Raw genomic sequence first — 21,024 nt, forward strand, 5'->3', positions numbered from 1 at the left:
TTAAAAATAAATAAAGGGGTACTCAGGACAGACATCAACTGGTAGATGTCTGAGATTGACTTGTGATGATGATGGGCCTGCTCTTGCCAACTGATGACATCTGATGTTCTTTCAGGCAAGAAAAGGAATGATAATTTTCTGACTAAAAATGATAATGTTTCCATCAGTTGGATTTTCCACATTCCAGTTGACAAAGGGGCATTTACACATGCTTTTTTTTTTGTCAAAACCATCTTTATTAAAGAAGAGTGTCACAATAGGCTCAAGAACATGTGGGTATGAAACCAGCTATGATGAAAAGTGCTTTGTATGGAAACTGTGACTACTGCAAATGCACATGTTGGCAAAGTCAATACGACCTGGTCTCAAATAGCAGAAACTGCTGGCGAAAAAGAACACGCTAGAAGGACGTAGTCTGGGCAGTCGATTTGGATTTATGCAATGCTGTTCGCCTAATAATTTAAAATTAGAGAATGAGTATAGTAGATTCACAGATACTCCAATATAATCCTCTAATAATTAGCCCCAAAGTATAGATTTATCACTATGGATAATATCAAAAGAAATTTAGTTATGTTAACATTGCAGCAGTATATTACACACTACTGTCTATACAATTGATTCATGCAGCCTCGAATTACATGATTTTGATTTCTGATTTACACAGAGAGAAAAAAATTAAAAAATAGGTTTATCATTTATATTTCACTCTTCTATTAGCCGTGACACCCTTCTGTCAAGACCCAGGTTACAGCAAGTACACTAATCTAGTTACCAACCCCCTCTAAACCAACACTTCATTCAGTACATCCACATACAAAAAAAGAGAAGGTGCAAACTCTTTATACAAAACAAGAGCTAATAACTGTTACCTATAGAAAGGGGAGGGTCAATCCCTTGATTTTATTAGAATGGCACAGATGTGAGAAGTTGTACAACAGCACACTGACCTGGTTTTAAAAAATTTAAAACCCCAAGAACGGTGTTTATGAATGATGAAGTGAGAGTTACCATAGGCAGACAACTCATGCATTTAGCAATTCATGTTCTTTATCTGTTTTTCCAACGGCATCTGGATTGGACAAGGGGTCCAGATCAGCAAAGAGGCTAAACCAAGCAGTTAGATCTTTAGAGGAACTTGCAGCTTCTGCAAAAAAGAAAAGATCACCACGAAGTCAGGATTATTGCTTGACAGCTGTTTATCACATAAATAAATATGCTATGGATTTAGAATGCACTACTGAAGAAAATATTTCACATGTATCCAAGAAAACCTGTTTTAGTGTATTGCTGTTGAGAGAAAAGTTAAGTATTCTGCAGTTCTGTATCTATTTATTTAATTTATACCTGCCTTTCATCAGGATGCCGTCAAAGCGGCTTACAATAAAAGTACCCCACTAAAATACAAGGAAATGCAACAAACTATATAATGGCAAATAAACCAACAGATAAAAACTGAATTACATACCTATCAAGAGCAAGCAAAAGACAATTAAGACCGTCTTCACTACCATTAAAAGCACAAGGGAACAGGATGAGCACTGCTTAGAACCTACAAAATTACAATGATGGCATTAAGTGAACATGCCTGAGGCAAAAGCTCCATAATTTGGGTGCCACCACAGGAAAGGCTTTTGGTCTAGTAGCCAACTTGCCTAACTTCAGAAGGCAGAGGCATCTTGAGAAGGATAAGGATGTCCAAAGGAGATCTTAATGGGTTGGGCAGGTTAATGGCTTATCTTTCCCCTACTACCTAATCAAAGTACTTCACATTTATTTTAATGAATTTATTTTCACAACATCCCTGGAATTAGGGTCACGCTAACTTTTTGAAATGGAGTTGAGGGCACTGGAAGTTTTCTCTTCCTCTAAAGAACTTTTTAGAAATTGTGAAAAGACTGAGACACAGAAATACAAACGGGCCACCAGGTGGCAACATCAGAACCCCCGGAGATGGCAGAGCCATATGGGCACATATTGCCTGCAGCCAGGAGTATTTGAGTTCAAAGGGTGCTTTAGCTGGAAAGAGAGAGGAAGTAGGGCCCATGGATGATCCAGGGGAGTTCTGTAGCCAGGAACATCTTTACAGTGGTGCTTCTCCGTCACCATTCAAGTCTCAGCAGCATTTCTATTCACTTTTTATTCACTCAGTATTTTAACACTTAATTTTAACTTAAATTTAAATTTTACTGTTTTAACTCTGTATTTTAATCTTATAATCAACTTTGCTGTGTGGTTTTATCCTGGTTGCGCTTTTTATACTGTATTTTGTAATTGTGTTTTTAACCTGTTGGATGTTTTTTGTGGTTTTAATTTTTGTGAACCGCCCAGAGAGCTTCGGCTATTGGGCGGTATAGAAATGTAATAAATAAATAAATAAATAAATAAATAAATTTCAAACACCAGCAAATGAACAAGCGTAGATATTCCAATGCCCATTAAACTCCACTCTGACTATAGCATTAAAACACACACATGGCAAAGACTTATCACCTTTCATAGGCGTCTTGTTGACGTTCGTATTCAGGCTGCTGGATTTCTGGGTCGTCTGTGGTGCAGGCAGAGGGCGAATGCTGCTGGCTGCCCAACCTAAAATTCAATAGCAGAGTTGCATTTCTGCGAATCAACAGTAATTACTTATCACAACCCTTATGGCAGCAGTACTCAAAGCATTTATTTGCTTACTTGTTTCTTTATTTACAATATTTGCATACCGTTCCATATTTAAAACATATTCCAGAGTGGTGAGCATAAGAGGTAAAATAGTAAAAAGATAAAAGATTAAAACACCATATTAAAATTATCCTTTCTGTGAACAGAATGCCATTAAAAACTGTGTGGGTCAGTTAAAGAATGCTTCCTACAATAGAGCTGCTTTCAGGAGGTGCCGGAAGCAACACAGTGATAGTGTCCAACTGACCTTCAGAGGCAAGGAGCTCCAAAGAAAGGGAGCCACCACACTGAAGGCTCTTCTTTGGATGGACTCCAATTGGGCCATAGGAGCATGCCCTCAGATGACCTAGGTGACTGGGCAAGTTGGTAAACTATTTAATTAATTAACATTTATAATCCCACCTTTTCATCTAAGGAACCTAAAGTGGTGTATATGATCCTCCCCCTCTCTATTTTATCCTCAGAACAGTCTATGAGGTAGGTTAGGCTGAGGGTCAGTGATTAGCTCCAAGTCACCCAGCGAGCTTCATGGTCAAGTGGAGACTAAAACCTGGGTCTCCCCAGTCGCAATCTGACACTCTGACCACCACTACACCACACTGGCTCCCATTTACTGAAGCATAACTCTTTAATAAGTAAATAAAATTGCTGTCCTGATCTGTTGCTTGACAACTGTTTCATTGTTTTAGGTTGGTCTTTGTATATTGTGCTTTGTATTATGCTGCTTTTAACTCTGTTGTGTAAGCTGCCTTTGGCTGAAAGGCAAGATAGAAACAAAACCAACTCTCCCTTCTTTATCCCAGGTTACTTCAGTAAATTGCTGAAGGTTACTGCAGTTTATTTTAGGTGCTAGTTAACACGGTTTGCATACAGTAAAGAGTTTTTTTTCCTTCCTTGAATTTAACTTTCTTGTTTGCTCCATTAAATCTATTACCTCTTTGAAACAAACAATACAACAATTATGAAGTTACTGGAGTTCATAAGCAGATCTATTGGCTGAAGGGGAGTGCTCCAGACTGCCATTTCAAAGGGCAGGTTGGAGTTCTTCCAGCCTACAGTTCTGAGCCCAAGAAAGGGCTCCATCGAAAGATTGAAAGAACTGGGCATGTTTAGCCTGGAGAAGAGAAGATTGAGGGCAGACATGATAGCACTCTTCAAATACTTGAAAGGTTGTCACGCAGAGGAGGGCCAGGATCTCTTCTCGATCCTCCCAGAGTGCAGGACACGGAATAACGTGCTCAAGTTAAAGGAAGCCAGATTCCAGCTGGACATCAGGAAAAATGTCCTGACTGTTAGAGCAGTATGACAATGGAATCACTTACCTAGGGAGGTTGTGGGCTCTCCCCCACTAGAGGCATTCAAGAGGCAGCTGGACAAGCATCTGTCAGGGATGTTTTAGGGTGGATTCCTGCACTGAGCAGGGGGTTGGACTCGATGGCCTTATAGGCCCCTTCCAACTCTGCTATTCTATGATTCTATGATAGGCTGCAGCTCTTCTGGGCGAACCCTGCCCAACACCTGTTCATTTGCCCAATGGCTCTGCCAAAAAGATATGGCTCTGCCATACTTCCATTGCTAAGACACAATGAAGTTAAAAGGGGGACATTTGCCTTTGGGGACAACAGGATCAGTTCTTACTAGCCATAACCCTAGGCTACTTTCTTGCTCAAAGAGGAGCTCATGATATGACAAGATGCAAAAATATCAGTGAGATGTTAACTGCAGAAATGTGGAAACTTGAAACAAGCAAAAACTAATCCCTTCCCTTCCAGTTAAATTTAAACATGGAAGCAATAGCTAGACAGTTCACTCCAACCAGAGAACACTGTTCCTATACACATGTTGAATAAGATTCGATATATGATTCCACTGATTCCTTTAATTCTTACCAAAATGGAATATCAGTAGAAGGGGTTGCAAAAGCAAATGCAGCATTATTATTATTATTATTATTATTATTATTATTATTATTATTATTATTATTATTATTATTATTAAAGCAGTCTGTACAATCAGAAAAGTGGCCAGAGGAGGTAACTGCAACATCAGTGGTATATTTAAAATCCCAACCCCGAGAACGTTTTCTTTTTTGGCTTTGAAGCCTAGCTTTCTTTTTCAATTGAAATAAGGCCAGGCTTCAGAGCATAGAGAGCTTTTCAACCATAACAATTACTTGTACAAGAATAGTACCAAGAGACGATCCAAGACTGGGAATAAATGGACCCAGTAAGAATATAATTTTGTAGACAGACAAAACAGACTAAAGGACAAAGGATTACTTACCAGACCAAAGACCAGGGGTCAGAAAAATGCAATAAAAATAAATTCCTGAGCCTCTCAAGTGCCGAGTATATTCTTACTTCAGAGCTACTTATGCCTGAAAGGAAGCAGGCCTGTACAATGTCTGTCTGCATGTTGGTCAATCATGACTAACAGGTATTCACAATTGATTGATAACTTGATTGATGATTTAGGCTGAAATTTTATACCGAGGCTGACCTGAGAAACAATCTGAAGCTGTCTTCCATATCACAGTTTGTGCTAACCATGATTTGCCATTATGCCTGAATTCAGAGGCCATGACAAACCACAGTCAGGGTGTTCCCTCCAGCTCAAGATGCTGCTGCACCATGGAGATGGGAGTGAATTTACAATGCAGAGACATGAACAGATGGGAAGCAGAAGCAGACAAGCAGCTCAAAGCCATGATTCATAAACAAGTGTGAAGTTCTTAACTGTGATTAGCACAAACCATGGGTTTGTGTTACATCTGAACCCAGTCTTAGTGTGTTTAATTCTATTGAAACAAATGAGATTTAAGAAGCCTAAGTGCATGCAGGACCCCAGCCTTAAAAATGTAAATATCCAGTTTATCTGATGAAAAACAGCTTCCTGAGCAGTGTCAGGAACCTGATTTCATTTGCTCCCTGTTTTTCTCCATACTTCCATATTAATGAAAGAGCAACAGAGCATACAGTGCACACAGAATTAAGGTGACCATACGGAAAGGCGGACAGGGCTCCTTTATCTTTAGCAGTTGTAGAGAAAAGGGAATTTCAGCAGGTACCACTTGTATGCATGTAGCACCTGGTGAAATTCCCTCTTCATCACAACAGTTAAAGCTGCAGGAGCTCTGCCCTCTTGACCAGATACAAAAGACGGCAGGGCTCCTGCAACTTTAACTCTTGTGATGAAGAGGGAATTTCACCAGGTTCTGCATGCATATAAACGACATCTGCTAAAATTCCTTTTTCTATACAACCGATAAAGATAGAGGAGCCCTGTCCTCCTTTCTATATGGTCACCTCACACAGCATACAACAAAACAAAGTGAAGAGGGATAAAATAAATGTCTGAAGAAGGATTTCCCCACCTGCCTGACAGGATTCTTTTTCATTGGCATGGTTTATTACCATCAATCTTTATTTATAAATGCTATGGATTTATCTGGGGGCTTAAACAAGCTCTACATCTGCTTGATTCCACCAAAGATGGTGAATAAAAAAAGTCTTCATTTTAGTATATTTTGTATAATATGCAAACTGACTTACAATTTTGTATAATATGCAAACTGACAATATTTATTTTGGATTCAAAGAAACCCTCTGAGATGGCCCACTATTATTCTCAGGTTCAGATGAGAAACTGAAGCAGAGTAATGGTGACCTGTACATAGCTGAGTAAGGATTTGAACTCAGATTTTCTGAGTTCCCCATCCATTACCAGACTACAGTACGATTCTCTAGTCTGCTTAACTGACACAGCGGATGAAGGCTGTAATTTGCAAATGCAGAATACTGTTCTCTGCCAGCCATACATTCAGCAGATTACTGAAAAATAATCCTAGCAAAAAGATATTTTATATTAATAAACAAAGCCAGTGTTTATGTACTTTGCACACAAACCATATACATTACAGTGAACAGCCACTCTGAAAAACTGCAGCCTCAGTTGGCTCTTCAGCTACGCAAATGAGAAATCATATGCATTTATAACATCCCCTCAATTATTTAATGGGGTATAGCTTTAACTGGTAAGAAAAACAAGCCCTCTCAATGCTATCCTGGATTATACAGACAAGCAATATCGCTGCAAACAGCTGAGCTGACCCCTCCAGCTAGTGTGTTCTATTTAGGGGAAGTGTGTTGGCTTTGAACCAAACAGACATGAATCCCAAACCCCTGCTCAGCCCTGACCTCTCCCATTGGCCTTGGGCAAGTCAGGACTTGTCCCACAAGGTTTTTCTGTTTGTTTTTTAAGAGAATGAACACGATAATTGCATTTGGCACACCAGGAAGTGTGCTACAAAAACCATAAATAATAAAATTTCCACTTGCAGCTCCTTTAAGAGATCTGTGATTGTGCTGCAGACTGAAGTTTATAAAGAGAAATGTAAAGTGCTGCATGTTCAAAAGGAACATGTTGAAATACAAAAGGTTGTGGGGGACGGGACGGGACACGGTCCATTGTTTTATCAAAGTGCTTGGGGATTACAGTGGATTGTAAAATTTGAATACATAACACCAACACAATACTGTTTGCTTGGGGGGAAAAGGCTAATGCCATGTTAGAGTGCATTAGCTGAAGCACTTTATGTAAGATAAAGGAATAGTTATTGCTCCTGCTGGCCACTGAGTTGTCCTCAGCTGGGTCTGGATGGGCACTTTAGATTACTTTGAGAAGTTCAACGAACGTTCACTGACAGCTTTGAATATATGACATATTGGAAATGTTATTAAAGTTGAAGCAGACTCCAGATATAGACAGACTATTGGGATACGTTTGATAGTTGTCAAGGAAAATTGTTAAGAAAAGTTGTGGAATCTTCTTGTTGGAAATAAGTAGCAGTTGAGACTTCTAGTCCTTAGCCAGACCTAAGGTTTATCCCGGGATCGTCCCGGGGTCATCCCTGTTCATGTAAATGACACACAGGAGCAGGCAGGGACGACCCCGGGATAAACCTTAGGTCTAGCTAAGGCCATAGTCTACCTTGATTCATCATCTTTGGTGGCATCATCTGTTCTAGCATATGTTTTGTATATGATCTCAGATACAATCCCTAACATTTGCAAATAAAGAAGGATGGAAAAGATCACTGAACCTTGGAGAACCATTTGCTATAATAAGAGCTGAAGCTGCTAATGAAAACAAATCATGCAGTTGAGTTTCCTGCATTTGGGGAAATCGCAGGGGTCAGCACACTGAGGCCATGTCTAGAACAGGCCTATATCCCGGGATTGTCCCGGGATCATCTCTGTGCATCCAAATGCCACACAGGGGATCCCGGGAGCAGGCAGGAACAACCCCTCCATTTGCCTGGGACAATCCTTAGGTCTAGCTAAGGCCTGAGATTGCAATGCATGAGCCTCACCCTGGGAAATGTGTTCAGTTGGATTATGGACCAATTTCCCATTAGCTACTGTTTAAGAATATTAGCTACAGAATATTAGCAATATCTATTACCCATTTAAGGCAACTTTGGCAGCATAAGAAATTGATGTGCTGCAATTTTGGATCCTTCTGAAAAGTATTGTGAAATGATGCATTTTTACAGTATGATCCATTGTTGATCCTAGCTCTTGAGTTTCTTTGGGCCTTCGAGAATCATTTCAGTGAAGTAGTAGACAAGATAGACCCTTGGCTCTCTGTCAGTGTAAAGACCAAACTTCACATGAAGAAGTCCAAACATCATTCCCCCAATGTTTGATTTCTTTTTTCAAACAAAAGGCAGCTGCTGGAAACTCCAATCATGAAAGGTGTGTTGGGAGGAGGTGTTTTATTCCTCTGCCTGCACTTTTGCCTGCTACAGCTGCCTATCTCATCACAGAGAAAGAAGTACCGTTCCCATTATGAGCTCTTCTACACAAGGCTATTAATCGGCTATATCCACATTCAGTTTCATTACACAATTGGGATCACTACACAAGGAGCGTTTCCTTTCCTGCTTTTCTGCTATATAACCTATACATGGCAGTGTGGTATAGCAGAACAGCGCAAAACCACAACAGGAAATCACACCTTGTTTCACGTTCCCAATTATATGCTGCATTTTCCCTGCACTACAAAAACTCACCCAAAGGGCTGGTTAAACACAGAAATGAAACTAGAAGTCACAATATTGTCTAAAGAACGTATAAACAACCGTGAGTGGGGGAATGATAAGCACAAAATAAATGTAGAAAACTTCTATGTCCTCTGCCCTATCAAAAGAAAATCAGAAGCCCTTGAGGCTGATTCCAAATGCAGCCACCAGTGGCTGCTTTCTCCCCATTTAAACTGCCCCCCCCCCACAAATGTGGCTATTTGCCACATGGGAAAAACACGTAGATACCATTGATTCCTTTCCCCTGCCCCCATTTTTAAACTTAACCTCCACTCATACCACATTAGTTGCTTTTTAATAAAAAATAACTATCACCACCATGGGCAATGCTCTTCACAGATCTCCCTCATCTGGGGCTGGATCCAGGCTATGCCTTCTGCAAGAAGAAGGGACGTTTTCTGAGAGGAAAGGCTCCATTCACGAAAGATCTCTCTGATCAATTTGGGGGGAGTTTCCCCACCCTCTCACGACACAGATCACTCCATTCTGCAGGGCCTCTCGCTAGTATTTTCTGGGGGGCTGGAAGGGTTGCGCTTTTTATACTGTATTTCGTAATTGTGTTTTAAACTGTTGGGTGTTTTACTGTGGTTTTAATTTTTGTGAACCGCCCAGAGAGCTTCGGCTATTGGGCGGTATAAAAATGTAATAAATAAATAAATAAATAAATAAGGGCTGCCATGGGAAGGAAGGGGTGGGAAAGTCCACTTCTGCCAGAACAGTTGATTTTGTATAAATCTTGATCCAACCCCATGTCTAGTTTGGATTTAGTCATTTTTCTATGCTGGCTTTCCTGTAGTGAACTATACAACATTACCTTAATATTTCTAGTACTTCAGCTCCATTAAGCATTTACACTATACTGTGACGCCAGTTATGTCCCTGTTCCACCGGCCAAAGTACTTGGACTTAAGCCACTAAAGCCCCTTTGATGACACACTCTTCTCCTCGGCTTGCCAGTTTTGACAAGGTCCCTTTAACAACAGCCTTTTTATTGCTACTCCAGGCTCTACTATTTTCTTCTACCTGAGGAATGTCAGAGGAATAATTTTCCCGTCAACAAATGACAAGCAAACCAACCCACGTTAACACCCTGGAGGAGTTAAGAACCCTTCACACACGTCATCCCTTCACTCTAAAAATAATGAGACAATTTTTCCTTTCACCCTTTACGCCTCCCTCCCACAACTACCATCTGCCCAAGACACACCAGAAAGATTAACATCGAATATTGGCAGCAAGAAGGTTGGTCTGCTGTACATGGAGCTCTGAAGCAACTAGAGTTACGAATTGCATTAATAAAGCAGCTTCATTTTAAGCCTGATGTGCAGATGCATATATTTTGCAATGCAAGAGCAGCTAACAGATACTCAGGGAGAGCAACAGCAGGGGGGATTGCAGGGAGAGAGAGAGAGAGAGAGGGAGGCCTTAGCTAGACCTAAGGTTTATCCCGGATCGTCCTGTTCATGTAAATGACACACAGGATATCCTGGGAGCAGGCAGGGATGACCCCAGGGCGATCCCGGGATAAACCTTAGGTCTAAGCTAAGGCCAGAGAGAGAGAGAAAGAAGCTGGTTCTGCCATTGCTAAACCATAGCTGTGTCATATGAAGAAACCTGCTCCCTTCTCTTCCTCTGGCACATCCACAATGAGATCATAAGAATCCACTTTTGTTTTAACCTAACCAGAATTTGTCATGATTTGTCTGAACTGTGGTTAGTAAAGTATGGTTTATCTGAACAAGCTGAGATCAAGAAGACACAGTTTGATCCTTGTTTGGACAAGTCATAGTTTAAAGTAACAAGTTTGCTCCTATTCAGATGGAAAGACAAACTGTGGCTAGTTTAAAATGGAAGAAGATGCTTCCAATTTTCATCCTGCTGTGCTGGAGGAAGACAAGGAACAGGGAGCCCAAAGCTTATGCATGTAAGACTATACCATGATTTAGTGCTATATCCGCAAACCATTGTCAAAGTGCTCAGTGTTAAATTAGTCCACTGCACCAATCTACTTGCATAAAGAGTTCATTTACTTAGCAACAGACTGCATTCTACTGCTAATTTTTTCTAATACCAGCAATAAAAAAGCCTACCTTGAAGGGAGGACTGCAAATCATTCATGTTTTGGTCTAAAAGCTGAGAAGGAAGGAATCCTGATGAGGATTGATTGCTCTCCATTTCTCCTACAGAAGAGTTTGTGGCTATGTCAGCGAGTGGATCTTCTCCAAAGACAGCTGTCCATTCCCTGCTGAATTCACCATCATCCAAAGAAGAAGCATTGAGAATCTCATTCAGTAATACCATATCGTCCTTATCAGCAGCCTCAGGCTCCAAGGAGTTTGCAAGTGGGTCCTTTGATGCTGATGGGAAAAGTAGAAGTGCCAGAGTTAAAGATCAGGTAAGAACAGAGGTGAATACTGAAAGAATGCCCATGCAGATCTACCAGTAGGAGAGAGGCCATTGTTCAGCAGTAGAGCACATGTTTGCCAGATAGGACTGGGAAAGACTCCTATCTGCTGGTGGCCAATTGGAGTAGATAATACTGGGCTATATGGACAAGTAATCTGACTCAGTATAAAGCAGTTTCCTTTGTAATCTATGGGCTCATCTACACCAAGCAGGATATTCCACTATGAAAGCGGTATATAAAAGGCAGGAGCCACACTACTGCTTTATAGTGGTACTGAAGTGCACTGACAATTGTTGGGGCCCATGACACATCTCCACCAAGCAGGATATAGCACTATGAAAGTATGTGTCAATGGGCCCCAACAGTTGTCAGTGCACTTCAACACTGCTATAAAACAGTAGTGTGGCTCCAGCCCTTTTTATACTGCTTTCATACCACTTTCATAGTGGAATATCCTACTTGGTGTATATGAGCCCTATGATTGATTTCCATTTAAGGGGAGTGTCTGAGCTAGTTAACCTTCCTATTACCACTTTTCATCCCTCACCTTTTGGGATTCATTGTGGAATTCTGTCTGGACATTTATGATTTCACACAATTAACCTCTCCAGATGTCACAGTTGATGTAACAATTCATGCTAAAGCAGCTGTTGAAATGCAAACACCTTCACTACGATACCCCCCCACACACTTTTTCAGAAACACACCAGATATTTCAGCAAAAGATCCATTTTGGCCAATGATCTGAAACATCACAAAAACTGTTTTTCTTGCAGCAGTCCTTACCCTTGCTATAATAGGAGATGTAATTTAATATGGACAACAAATAGAAGGCTCATGATGGATTACCTAGCAAAGGAACAGCTTACTTTATGGTTACATTACTCCTACTGAGCATTCAAACCAGAAGTTTTGCTGGATGGGGTGACCTTATGCTGGGCTGCTGGCTCAGATGTCTGCAAGGTGAAAAATGAAGGAAATGCATCACGGAGAAGCATAGAAAGGCCTCTCTTCCAGATGACAAGGAAAACAGGAAGGGAGTAGGATTTAGCTGTTTGACCAAGGTGGAAGGCAATGAGATGTTGCAATTCACTGCAAATTGATTGTGTGCCCATGCACTGGAGGGACAGAGATGGATAGTCAAGGGCAAGAAAGACACAGTACCCAGCCAGCCACAGTTGTACAAAGACAGTGAAAAAGGCCATCCTTGCTGAAACTATAATATTTTTCATTTAAAACTTAATTGCAAGCTCCCCTGAAAATTTAAATGGTAGAAAGGGGAGATATACATCTGTCTGTTAAATAAAGAAACATATAATGTCTGTTGCAATTGTTGCTTGAACCCACAATGGTCCACAACTAGTTCCCTGGTTGAATCCAGTGGTTAAACATCAGTCAAGTCCAATGGTAAAACCAGACCTGCAAAAATCAATAAGGTAGCCTTGGCTACTACAAAGCTTTCCCAAGACAGAATACTTGCAGGGAAAGGAACACTATCCTGATGAGCTAGTAAATGTAAACGAGCCCAGAGAAGTAAAGGAAAACAGTGAAACAAAGTTTTAGGTTCAAATTGCACCTTAGTTGGGCACCATCTATGTAAGGGGAATGCTGGTTGGCCTGAACTTCAAGTAAATCTGCTACCCAAGCCAGAGCTTGCAGGTTAATAACAGCCGGGAACCCTACCTTGGCCAACCACATTTTAACCTATCCTTAAGAGAGCAGACTCGAGGAGGGCTGTGTCACATTTGGGTTGTTCCAAGGAGAACTTAATTCCAAAAATTACCGGAAAAATTATGTGCAGCAAATTTGAAGATGGCACCAGATTCAAAACTGAATGTAGGGTAAATAACAATGTACTTTTCTATTTCTTCCGTCAGCATTATCACTTTCAGAATGCATTTTGTATACTTTTTAAAATGTTCACTGTTTTTAACTTTTGTAAACCGCCCAGACAGCTTCGGCTATGGGGCGGTATATAAATGTAATAATAAATAAATAAATAAAATCAGAACTTTATCAATTATTGCAGTTGAAAGCAGGAATGGGGCACAACCCAGCACCTTTTCCAGCTGTGCTTCAAGTTTTGCCCCAAAGTGTAATTTTCCATTATGCCTCCTCTCATGCTGCATCACTGTGGATCTGAGTAGCTTCCCTCAAATAAGTGGTAGTACACACAATAGACCCAGCTTTCTTCAATAAAACTTCAATTGGCCAGGTAGTCAACTGTATACTCACATTCTCCACACATGAAACAGTTGAGATCATAAACATTTGTAATGAGCTGGGCATAATGGAAAGATACAGATAAAAGAAGGCTTTGAAGCACAACGTTCACTACAGCCACCATAGTAGGTTTTACTTAAAGGCAACTTTTTTAGAGAGGAGCTTTCTTTTAGAGAGCACAAGAACATAGAATGAACTGTTTGGGAGTGTAAAAGAGGAGAGGTAGGGGACAAATTTGACTTTTTAAACAAGCGTACGAGTCAATGTCACCTGGGAGAATAAACACACTTTACAAATTAGGAATAAAACTAACTCAGATAAAAGACAACATCAGCTTAAACTTTCATTAAGCATCCACATGAAGGCTAAAGTTTATCCGAGGCCTGGACTTTTAGGGTTCATCTACACTAAGCAGGATATTCCACTATGAAAGCGGTATATAAAAGGCAGGAGCCGCACTACCGCTTTATAGCGGTATTGAAGTGCATTGACAACTGTTGGGGCCTATTGATACATACCATACACCACTTTCATACTGCTTTCATAGTGCTATATCCTGCTTGGTGAAGCTGTGTCATGGGCCCCAACAGTTGTCAGTGCACTTCAGTATAACATAAAGCAGTAGTGTAAATCCTGCAGTGTACTTCAATACTGCTATAAAGCAGCAGTGTGGCTCCTGCCTTTTCTATACCACTTTTATACTGCTTTCATAGTGGAATATCCTGCTTGGTGTAGATGAGCCCTTTATTTCAATCCTCTTTGCAGTTCTGCTCTTGCCAAGAAAGTCCACCAATATAAGTATTCAACTATATTGGCATAATCTATTACAAGTTTCCAGTTGTATCAAAATGGCAGTCAAAGCTTTCATCTCAGCATAGCAAACTTGGAATGAACTGGAAATCTTAAAAGATTGGCAACACTCCTCCCTCCTTCTTGCAAAGAAAGGATAATTTGGTTATCAAATTTACTACAGTTTACTACAGCTAGAAAATCACAATCCAACCTTCAGTCATGGTAAAGCTCATGTCACCACTAATGTTTCATTTCACAATCCACAGCTGATGGACATGCTCAAATTAAAAACAACTGCACTAGAAAGCTCTCTTATAGAACTAGAAGCTACAAAACTCTTGTGACAAATGTGGCATAAAGCAGTGAAAATCTTTTGTCTCCTTGAATTTGAAAGACACCTCTTATTTCAACCTCTCTGCCCTGATATATTGCATAGTGTTTTAATGCATAAAGCAAGACCTGCATTATTTCCAGGAACTTCCACACTAAGCAGGGGATGATGAAGTGACAACAGATATTAAGAGCATTGTTTTAATGATAACATGCCACCATTCCTCTGTGATGCCAGAAATTACATGTATCGCAATAGAGGGGAAAATCTGGCAGTAGAAAAGCTATTTTATGCAGTCATTGTATACTACTTCCATGATTATGCAATGTATAAAGATATAATATATGTAAAGTATTTCACTGTATTCTAAAACGGAAGCTCTCTATTCACTATCAACATAGTTCTTACTCAAAAGAAAAGAAAAGAAAAAAGGCAGCATGGTTCTTATCAATACAATATTTGCTTTGCTGTTACTTCTCCCTTCCCTTTCCTTCTGTTTTTGCCTTGTGCCGACTATTTCCTTGGTACTCCTTTTTTCCAACAGTAAATTTATCCCTCATATTCATAAAGTTTCCCTTGCCCTCACAATATTTAAGAAAGCAATACACTTGTTACTATCTTTCTTTTGATGTAGATTTATCCTTAGGTTGGGGCAAACTCTTCCTAGTGCATACATTATTTTGCATGAAATCCAAAGAAGTGTACAGAATGGAAACTATACCTGCCTTTTTATTACATGATAGATTCTAGCCTCAGATGCTATTAGCAAAAGTGATAGAATAGGTGCAAGAATTCTCAGCTCCCCCTTCCCCATACAAGAGTTGCCAGGATGATTGCAATATGGAAGACACAATTTCCCACAAACACATAGTTGTGATGGATTACTGAACTATGTCTGGTTAAAAAATCAGTGGGAGAATGTTGCTTACAATGTTTGATGTCAAGGAACTTGCCTAACATACTCTATTACAATCACCATCAGTCTAGAACGGGGTACTTCTCTACATCAATATCGTCCTGAAATTCCTTTTACAACACTTACACACCTAAAGTGGATGATCACATTGAAAAACAGCTAGCTTTTAAATGGTTAAGATTAAATTATACTATGTTTGCTGCCCTTTTGCAGAACTGATAAAACAGTCATACAAAAAGATTACGTACCATTTCCCTCCGGTTTCAGATCTAATAAGTCATCTATAGCTCCTAGAAAAAGGCAAAGTAGAAAGGAAATCACTGATTTGAAGACACTTCTGTAGTGTTCATATTTACTGGGAGCTAATGTCACTGAACTCAATGGGGTTTCCCTAGTGAGTAGACATGTATCGGATTTCACCGCATTTCTAGGAAACATACCTGAATTCTCTCTGTGATTGAAGTTCTCCCCCAAAGTACTCAGGATGTCCTTATTATCTTCTGCTGTAACCAAAACATATCAAATCAAATCCAGCAGAGATTGTACTATTAGCACTTTTTATTTAATCTGAATCAATCTTCAGAGGTGTTTTCAGCAAAATGTTTTTATATAATTGCAATACAATACCTATCCATTATTCTGTAGGCCATTACAAGGCACTCATAGAAACTATATTTACACTTCATAGGCCCTTTCCTCAATTTGATGTCTTTCGAAAGCAAAACTCATTTCACAAAAAGATCAGGATCTATCTCCATTGCAGCTAGGGTCATGTGGCCCGGTATTTCTGCAGCCCCAGGCTGAGCCTGGGGCTGTGGAAGGTCTAGCTGTGCCCATTGGGCCCGGGGGGGGGGGGAGAGAGATGGGGGCTGGGGGGGAAGAGCGGACCTGGTGGGAGGATGGGGGGGGGAAGAGCGGAGTCAGGGTGAGGAGATCGTGGCTGGGGGGAGGGAGATCGCGGCTGGGGGGATCGTAGATCGCGGCCAGGGGGCGCATCGGACATGGCGGGGGGCGGGGGGCATCGGACATGGCGGGAGGCGGGGGCATCGGACATCATGGAGGGGGGAAATCGGGGGCAGGGGGGAGCGGGGAACCCTTTTTTTTTTAAAAAAAAGCCTACCTTATCGTTGGTGCACTCCTGTGCACATGGCCCCTTTAAATGTAAAAAAAAAATGGCCAATGTGACAGGGCTTTCCTTTCCCCCGTCGCGTGTCACGTGTAGACAGGAGTGACAGCCCCTGCTACTTCTAGGGCGGGCTGGCCCCTCCACACGCCGGGATGTAAAGGTAGGTCTAGCAAGGCCCTAAGGTGCCTCTGTTCAAATTAGGGAACGGTTTTACTACAAAATTATTATTTTTTTAAAAAATGCCAATTTTTTACTTGCCTGGAAGATTGACCAATTTTAAATAGATTGTATTCCTCTCCAGTTAACTATCTATTTATTGGAGAGTCTACTTGATTTAAAATGCTGTGATAATTTTAGGTTGTCTTGCTCTGAGGCACTCACCTGGAACATGCTAAAACCTCAGCGAAGCCCAACTCTGCCACTACTATGTGAGTACATTTTCTTGGAAAGAGCGCACAGGGTAAGAAGGGAAGGAAAAAGCCTGGTGCCTTTGGGGAAACACGGCAGAGTGTTGTGGCTGCTTAGGCAGTGGTCCCCATCTCTTTTCCCTGGAAAGTGGTAGCAGAGAGAGGGAACCCCAGACCGGCAGTAGCCCCAGCACGGTGCTGTGTTCCTCTAGCTGCAAAAGAGATAATGACAAAGTTCACTTGCAGCAAATGGTAGCAGGCAGATGGATGCAGAACAAGTGCCTACTCTCCACAGCATTTACTTTTCAAGGAGCTTTTTTAGTTGTTAAATAAAACATCTAATCTCCGATCTCTGTTCTTAATTGATTTCATGTTCTTTATATTCCTAGAGCAGGGAGGAAAGCAACCTGACTGAGGCAATGTAATATGCTCTAAAGTAGCTGGCAAGAACAAAGTGTTCACACCGCATCTATTAAGACAAGTAAGAAATATGAAGTGTACTTGGCATTTGAAAGGCTTAATGCAAAAGAATACCTGAGTCGGCTGATTCCTTGGTGAGGCTTTCATCATCTAATGAAATCAACCTTAAATTGGAAGGGAAAAAAAAGAAGAACCTACTTTATTCTATGTTCTATCATATTATCGGGGGAAAGAATGTCATACAGTTATGGTTTCCTCCCTGTTTTGATTTTGTGAACCAAATCAAGATACCCTGAAATTCCAAGGATGCTGGCATTTTGGTTCTTTCTAACCTCCCTCCCCCACAAAGGAAAACCACAGCTTGGAGGGTGACAACGAGAAAAGGCTTTCTCAGTGGTGGCCCCCCATTTATGGAATGATCTCCCTGATGAGGCCCACCTAGCACCTGATTAAGTGGTAAATAGAAAGATGCAGCAAAAGCTAGGCCTACAATCAAAGCTTTATTGAAACTGGAAGTAGACGTCCTCATCAGGCTGAGAGGTGCTTTGAGTAGTCCCCCCTCCCCGCAGGGAGCCTGTAGTCCTTAACTTCAGTTCCACTAATCATGTTACAGGACCAACATTGTCATCTTTCTGGAACCAGGTAAAAACTGCCCTCTTCCCTCAGGCATTTGCAAGCATATAACAAGCCTTCTTGATCAGGTCCTGGATTGTCTTTGCCGTTTTAAATTGTTTTCGATATATGTTGTTGTGTGTGCTATCTGTTTTATGTCCTTATGTGAATAGTTTTATACTTTATATACTGTACTTTAATGGCTTTTAATTTTTGTGAACCGCCCAGAGATCTTCGGCTATGGGGTGGTATAGAAATGTAAGAAATGAGTGAATAAATGAATATGTGCAAAATCTGTTAATTAGTGGCATCTGATAACAGTAGATTTCATCCCCTGCTGTAGGAGATGCAAGTTAACACTGTGGCATGTGCTGGGCATACTAGTACCACGCTAGTAGTGCATCACAAACAGCTGTCGTTCATACGGAGTTTCTCTGGTGAAATGTTTCTGCATGGAGTGGCATGAAATGGGGGAGGGGAATCTGATTTCCTTTCCAGAAGGAATCATGAGGTGGAGACAGTGCCCATGAGAGCTGCAACATAGACTGATCTGTGTTGCTATATTTTGTAAATCATTATTAATTTGTGCGTGTGATCTCCCCTGTTTTGCTGGTTTATTATAAGATTTGATTGTGCTGTGTTTCCTTGATATTGCATCGCACTCGGGGATTATTTTATACGGAAAAGATCGTCATACATGTTTACAAATAATAAACAAATAAAATTCAACTTGATCCCATTATTCGATGATAATCTACACCAGTCTTCCTCAACTTGGTGCCCTCCAGATGTTTTGGACTACAACTCCCAGCAATTCCTGACCGTTGGCCATGGTGGCTGGGGAAGTCAAAAACTTCTAGAGGGTGCCAGGTTGTGGCAGGCTGATCTATATACTTATGTGATGTGTGCCATTCCGTGGCTGAATGTAACAGCTTCCATGTCTCCTCTGCCACATTTTGGCACTTTCTGGTAGAGGCATTAGATCCATCTCCTCCATTCACTGGTGCTCAGCAGTAGAAACTCATATTTACCAGGGAACCACAGGATAAGCTACTGGTCATGAACTATAACATTATGCTGGCATGGTTAAAAATGGTATGCCCTAAAGCCACAGTGATGGGAGGAGTGGTCCTGGTGAATATGGGCTGCTCAGAATGGGCAGCAGAGTTGGAGGACTGGTTTCTTATGATGTGGCAAGTCTCACCTGATTCTCTCTGAAATACGATGGTGGCAAAAAGCGTTTGGGAACCCCGTCAAAATTAAAACCTTCCCATCTCCACAATTGCCTTTGTGACCTTGGTGAGTTTACTTTGGTGTGGTTCAATTCTACATCCTTTCCCAACTAAAACAAAACAGTATTTTTAGTGCCCTCAATGAGACACTTTGGAGATTTTGAACTCTTTTTTGTTGTTGTTGTTGTTGTCGTCATCCAAGCATTTTAAGAGAGTGGGAGATTTAGATACACAAGACAAACACAGACTCCGTGGGTTACAAAAGTTTTTAGAAAGAAGATCTAAAACAAAGCAGAACAGAAGAGGGAGGAATGAAAAAGGACAGCTCCAGGAATAAAACTGCTTTAGAAAAAGGAAGAGCTCAACCACGTTAAGTCTTAAGCCACTTTATCATGCAGGCTGAAAAGGAAGTCAACTCATTTCTGTACTCTGTTTTGGGTGTTTCTCAAAGTTGTCAGAAATGCTTTTGCTGATGAAGCCTCTACAGGAAGAGGCTCTGTTCTTCATTGCCGCCATTCAGAAATGGCGTTTTCTACATAGGCATGTCTTGAGCTGCTTCCATTAGCACACAACAAGTGATATGAAAACAACATCTGGCCTTTCCTTAACCTTGAACATCCAAAACAGCATCTGGCAGTAGGAATACAGCAATGCAGATATCCTCATCTCCGTTCCCGGGTGTTTCCAGAAAAGAGGGATCACATTTCCTTTTTTCCTCATGTCCCAATCAGCTAAACTACCAAAGATGAGGATACACCCTATCTGTACAGTTCTCTTGAGACCAGTAACTAAAATCTCACTCGGCTCAGTTCTCAGGATATACTCTTACAGAGTATTTGCTGCTCTATTGGATCACTTGCCAAGCCCTGTATAGATTACGAAAGCTAATCAGTGCTCAAAGTGAGCAATGGATGAGTTCCAGCTCCTGTGTGCAAGAGGAATGCCAAGGCAGGGAGACTAAGCATGGAGAGAAATATGCTTATTTGTCCCATATGATATACATAAGATGCTTATTGCTTCAATCTCCACAAAATACCAGTGAAAAATTGCCAAATGGACAAGTATGGTGGCAGCATTCAGTGTCACTCCAAGTACAGCATATAATGTTGTGTGCTATCTCCTGTATTCGAGGCAGTAGGCAGTAGCCTGTGTGCACCAGTTATTGGGGAACATGGGTGGGAGGGTGCTGTTGTACTATGTCCTGCTTTGTTGGTCCCTGGTCAACAGCTGGTTGGCCACTGTGTGAACAGACTGCTGGACTAGATGGACCCTTGGGCCTTAGCTAGACCTAAGGTTTATCCCGGGATCATCCTGGGGTCGTTCCTGCCTGCTCCCGGGATCCCCTGTGCGTCATTTACATGAACAGGGATGACCCTGGGACGATCCCGGGATAAACCTTAGGTCTAGCTAAGGCCAGGGTCTAATCCAGCATGGCACTTCTTATGTTCTTAATGTAATGTAATTTCTTATGTAATGTAATAATTTTCCTATGCAGAGGTGCATCTATGAAGAAACACGTGTAACACAGAACCAGAATGCAAAACATAATGTGCATTTGTATGCTGACAAAATATTTGTGTGTTCTTCTGTGAAGGAGAAAATTATAAGAGAGAGAGAGAGAGAGAGATGTAGTTTCAGAAGCAAAAGGTCATAAATTGGAGTAGGGCAAGGAAGGTTCTTCTGTTAGCTTCAGCCAATTTAAAAATAAAAAATTGGGAGATTTCCTGGCCTAGTCAAAACTTACAGACACAGTGCTCAGAGAAGCTTCCACCTCCTCTATGT

General features: G+C 41.1%; 1 protein-coding gene across 3 annotated transcripts in view; it reads right to left on the reverse strand.

The window, feature by feature from the left end:
- Positions 1-220: 220 nt before the first annotated feature.
- Positions 221-21,024, reverse strand: part of ICA1 (islet cell autoantigen 1) — a 77,802-nt gene continuing 56,998 nt past the window's right edge. For 2 of the 3 annotated variants that reach the window (XM_063123358.1, XM_063123365.1), the window contains exons 10-15: positions 17,513-17,562; positions 15,886-15,948; positions 15,694-15,735; positions 10,867-11,133; positions 2,494-2,589; positions 221-1,147 (exon numbers count right to left, since the gene is read on the reverse strand). In XM_063123358.1, the coding sequence (XP_062979428.1) occupies positions 1,026-1,147; positions 2,494-2,589; positions 10,867-11,133; positions 15,694-15,735; positions 15,886-15,948; positions 17,513-17,562 (640 nt within the window). In that variant the 3' untranslated portion in view covers positions 221-1,025. The remainder of the gene's footprint in view (positions 1,148-2,493; positions 2,590-10,866; positions 11,134-15,693; positions 15,736-15,885; positions 15,949-17,512; positions 17,563-21,024) is intronic. The other variant, XM_063123374.1, reaches the window with a different exon arrangement.

Source organism: Elgaria multicarinata, chromosome 1 (genome assembly GCF_023053635.1).
Source record: "Elgaria multicarinata webbii isolate HBS135686 ecotype San Diego chromosome 1, rElgMul1.1.pri, whole genome shotgun sequence".
NCBI classification, from domain to species: domain Eukaryota; kingdom Metazoa; phylum Chordata; class Lepidosauria; order Squamata; family Anguidae; genus Elgaria; species Elgaria multicarinata.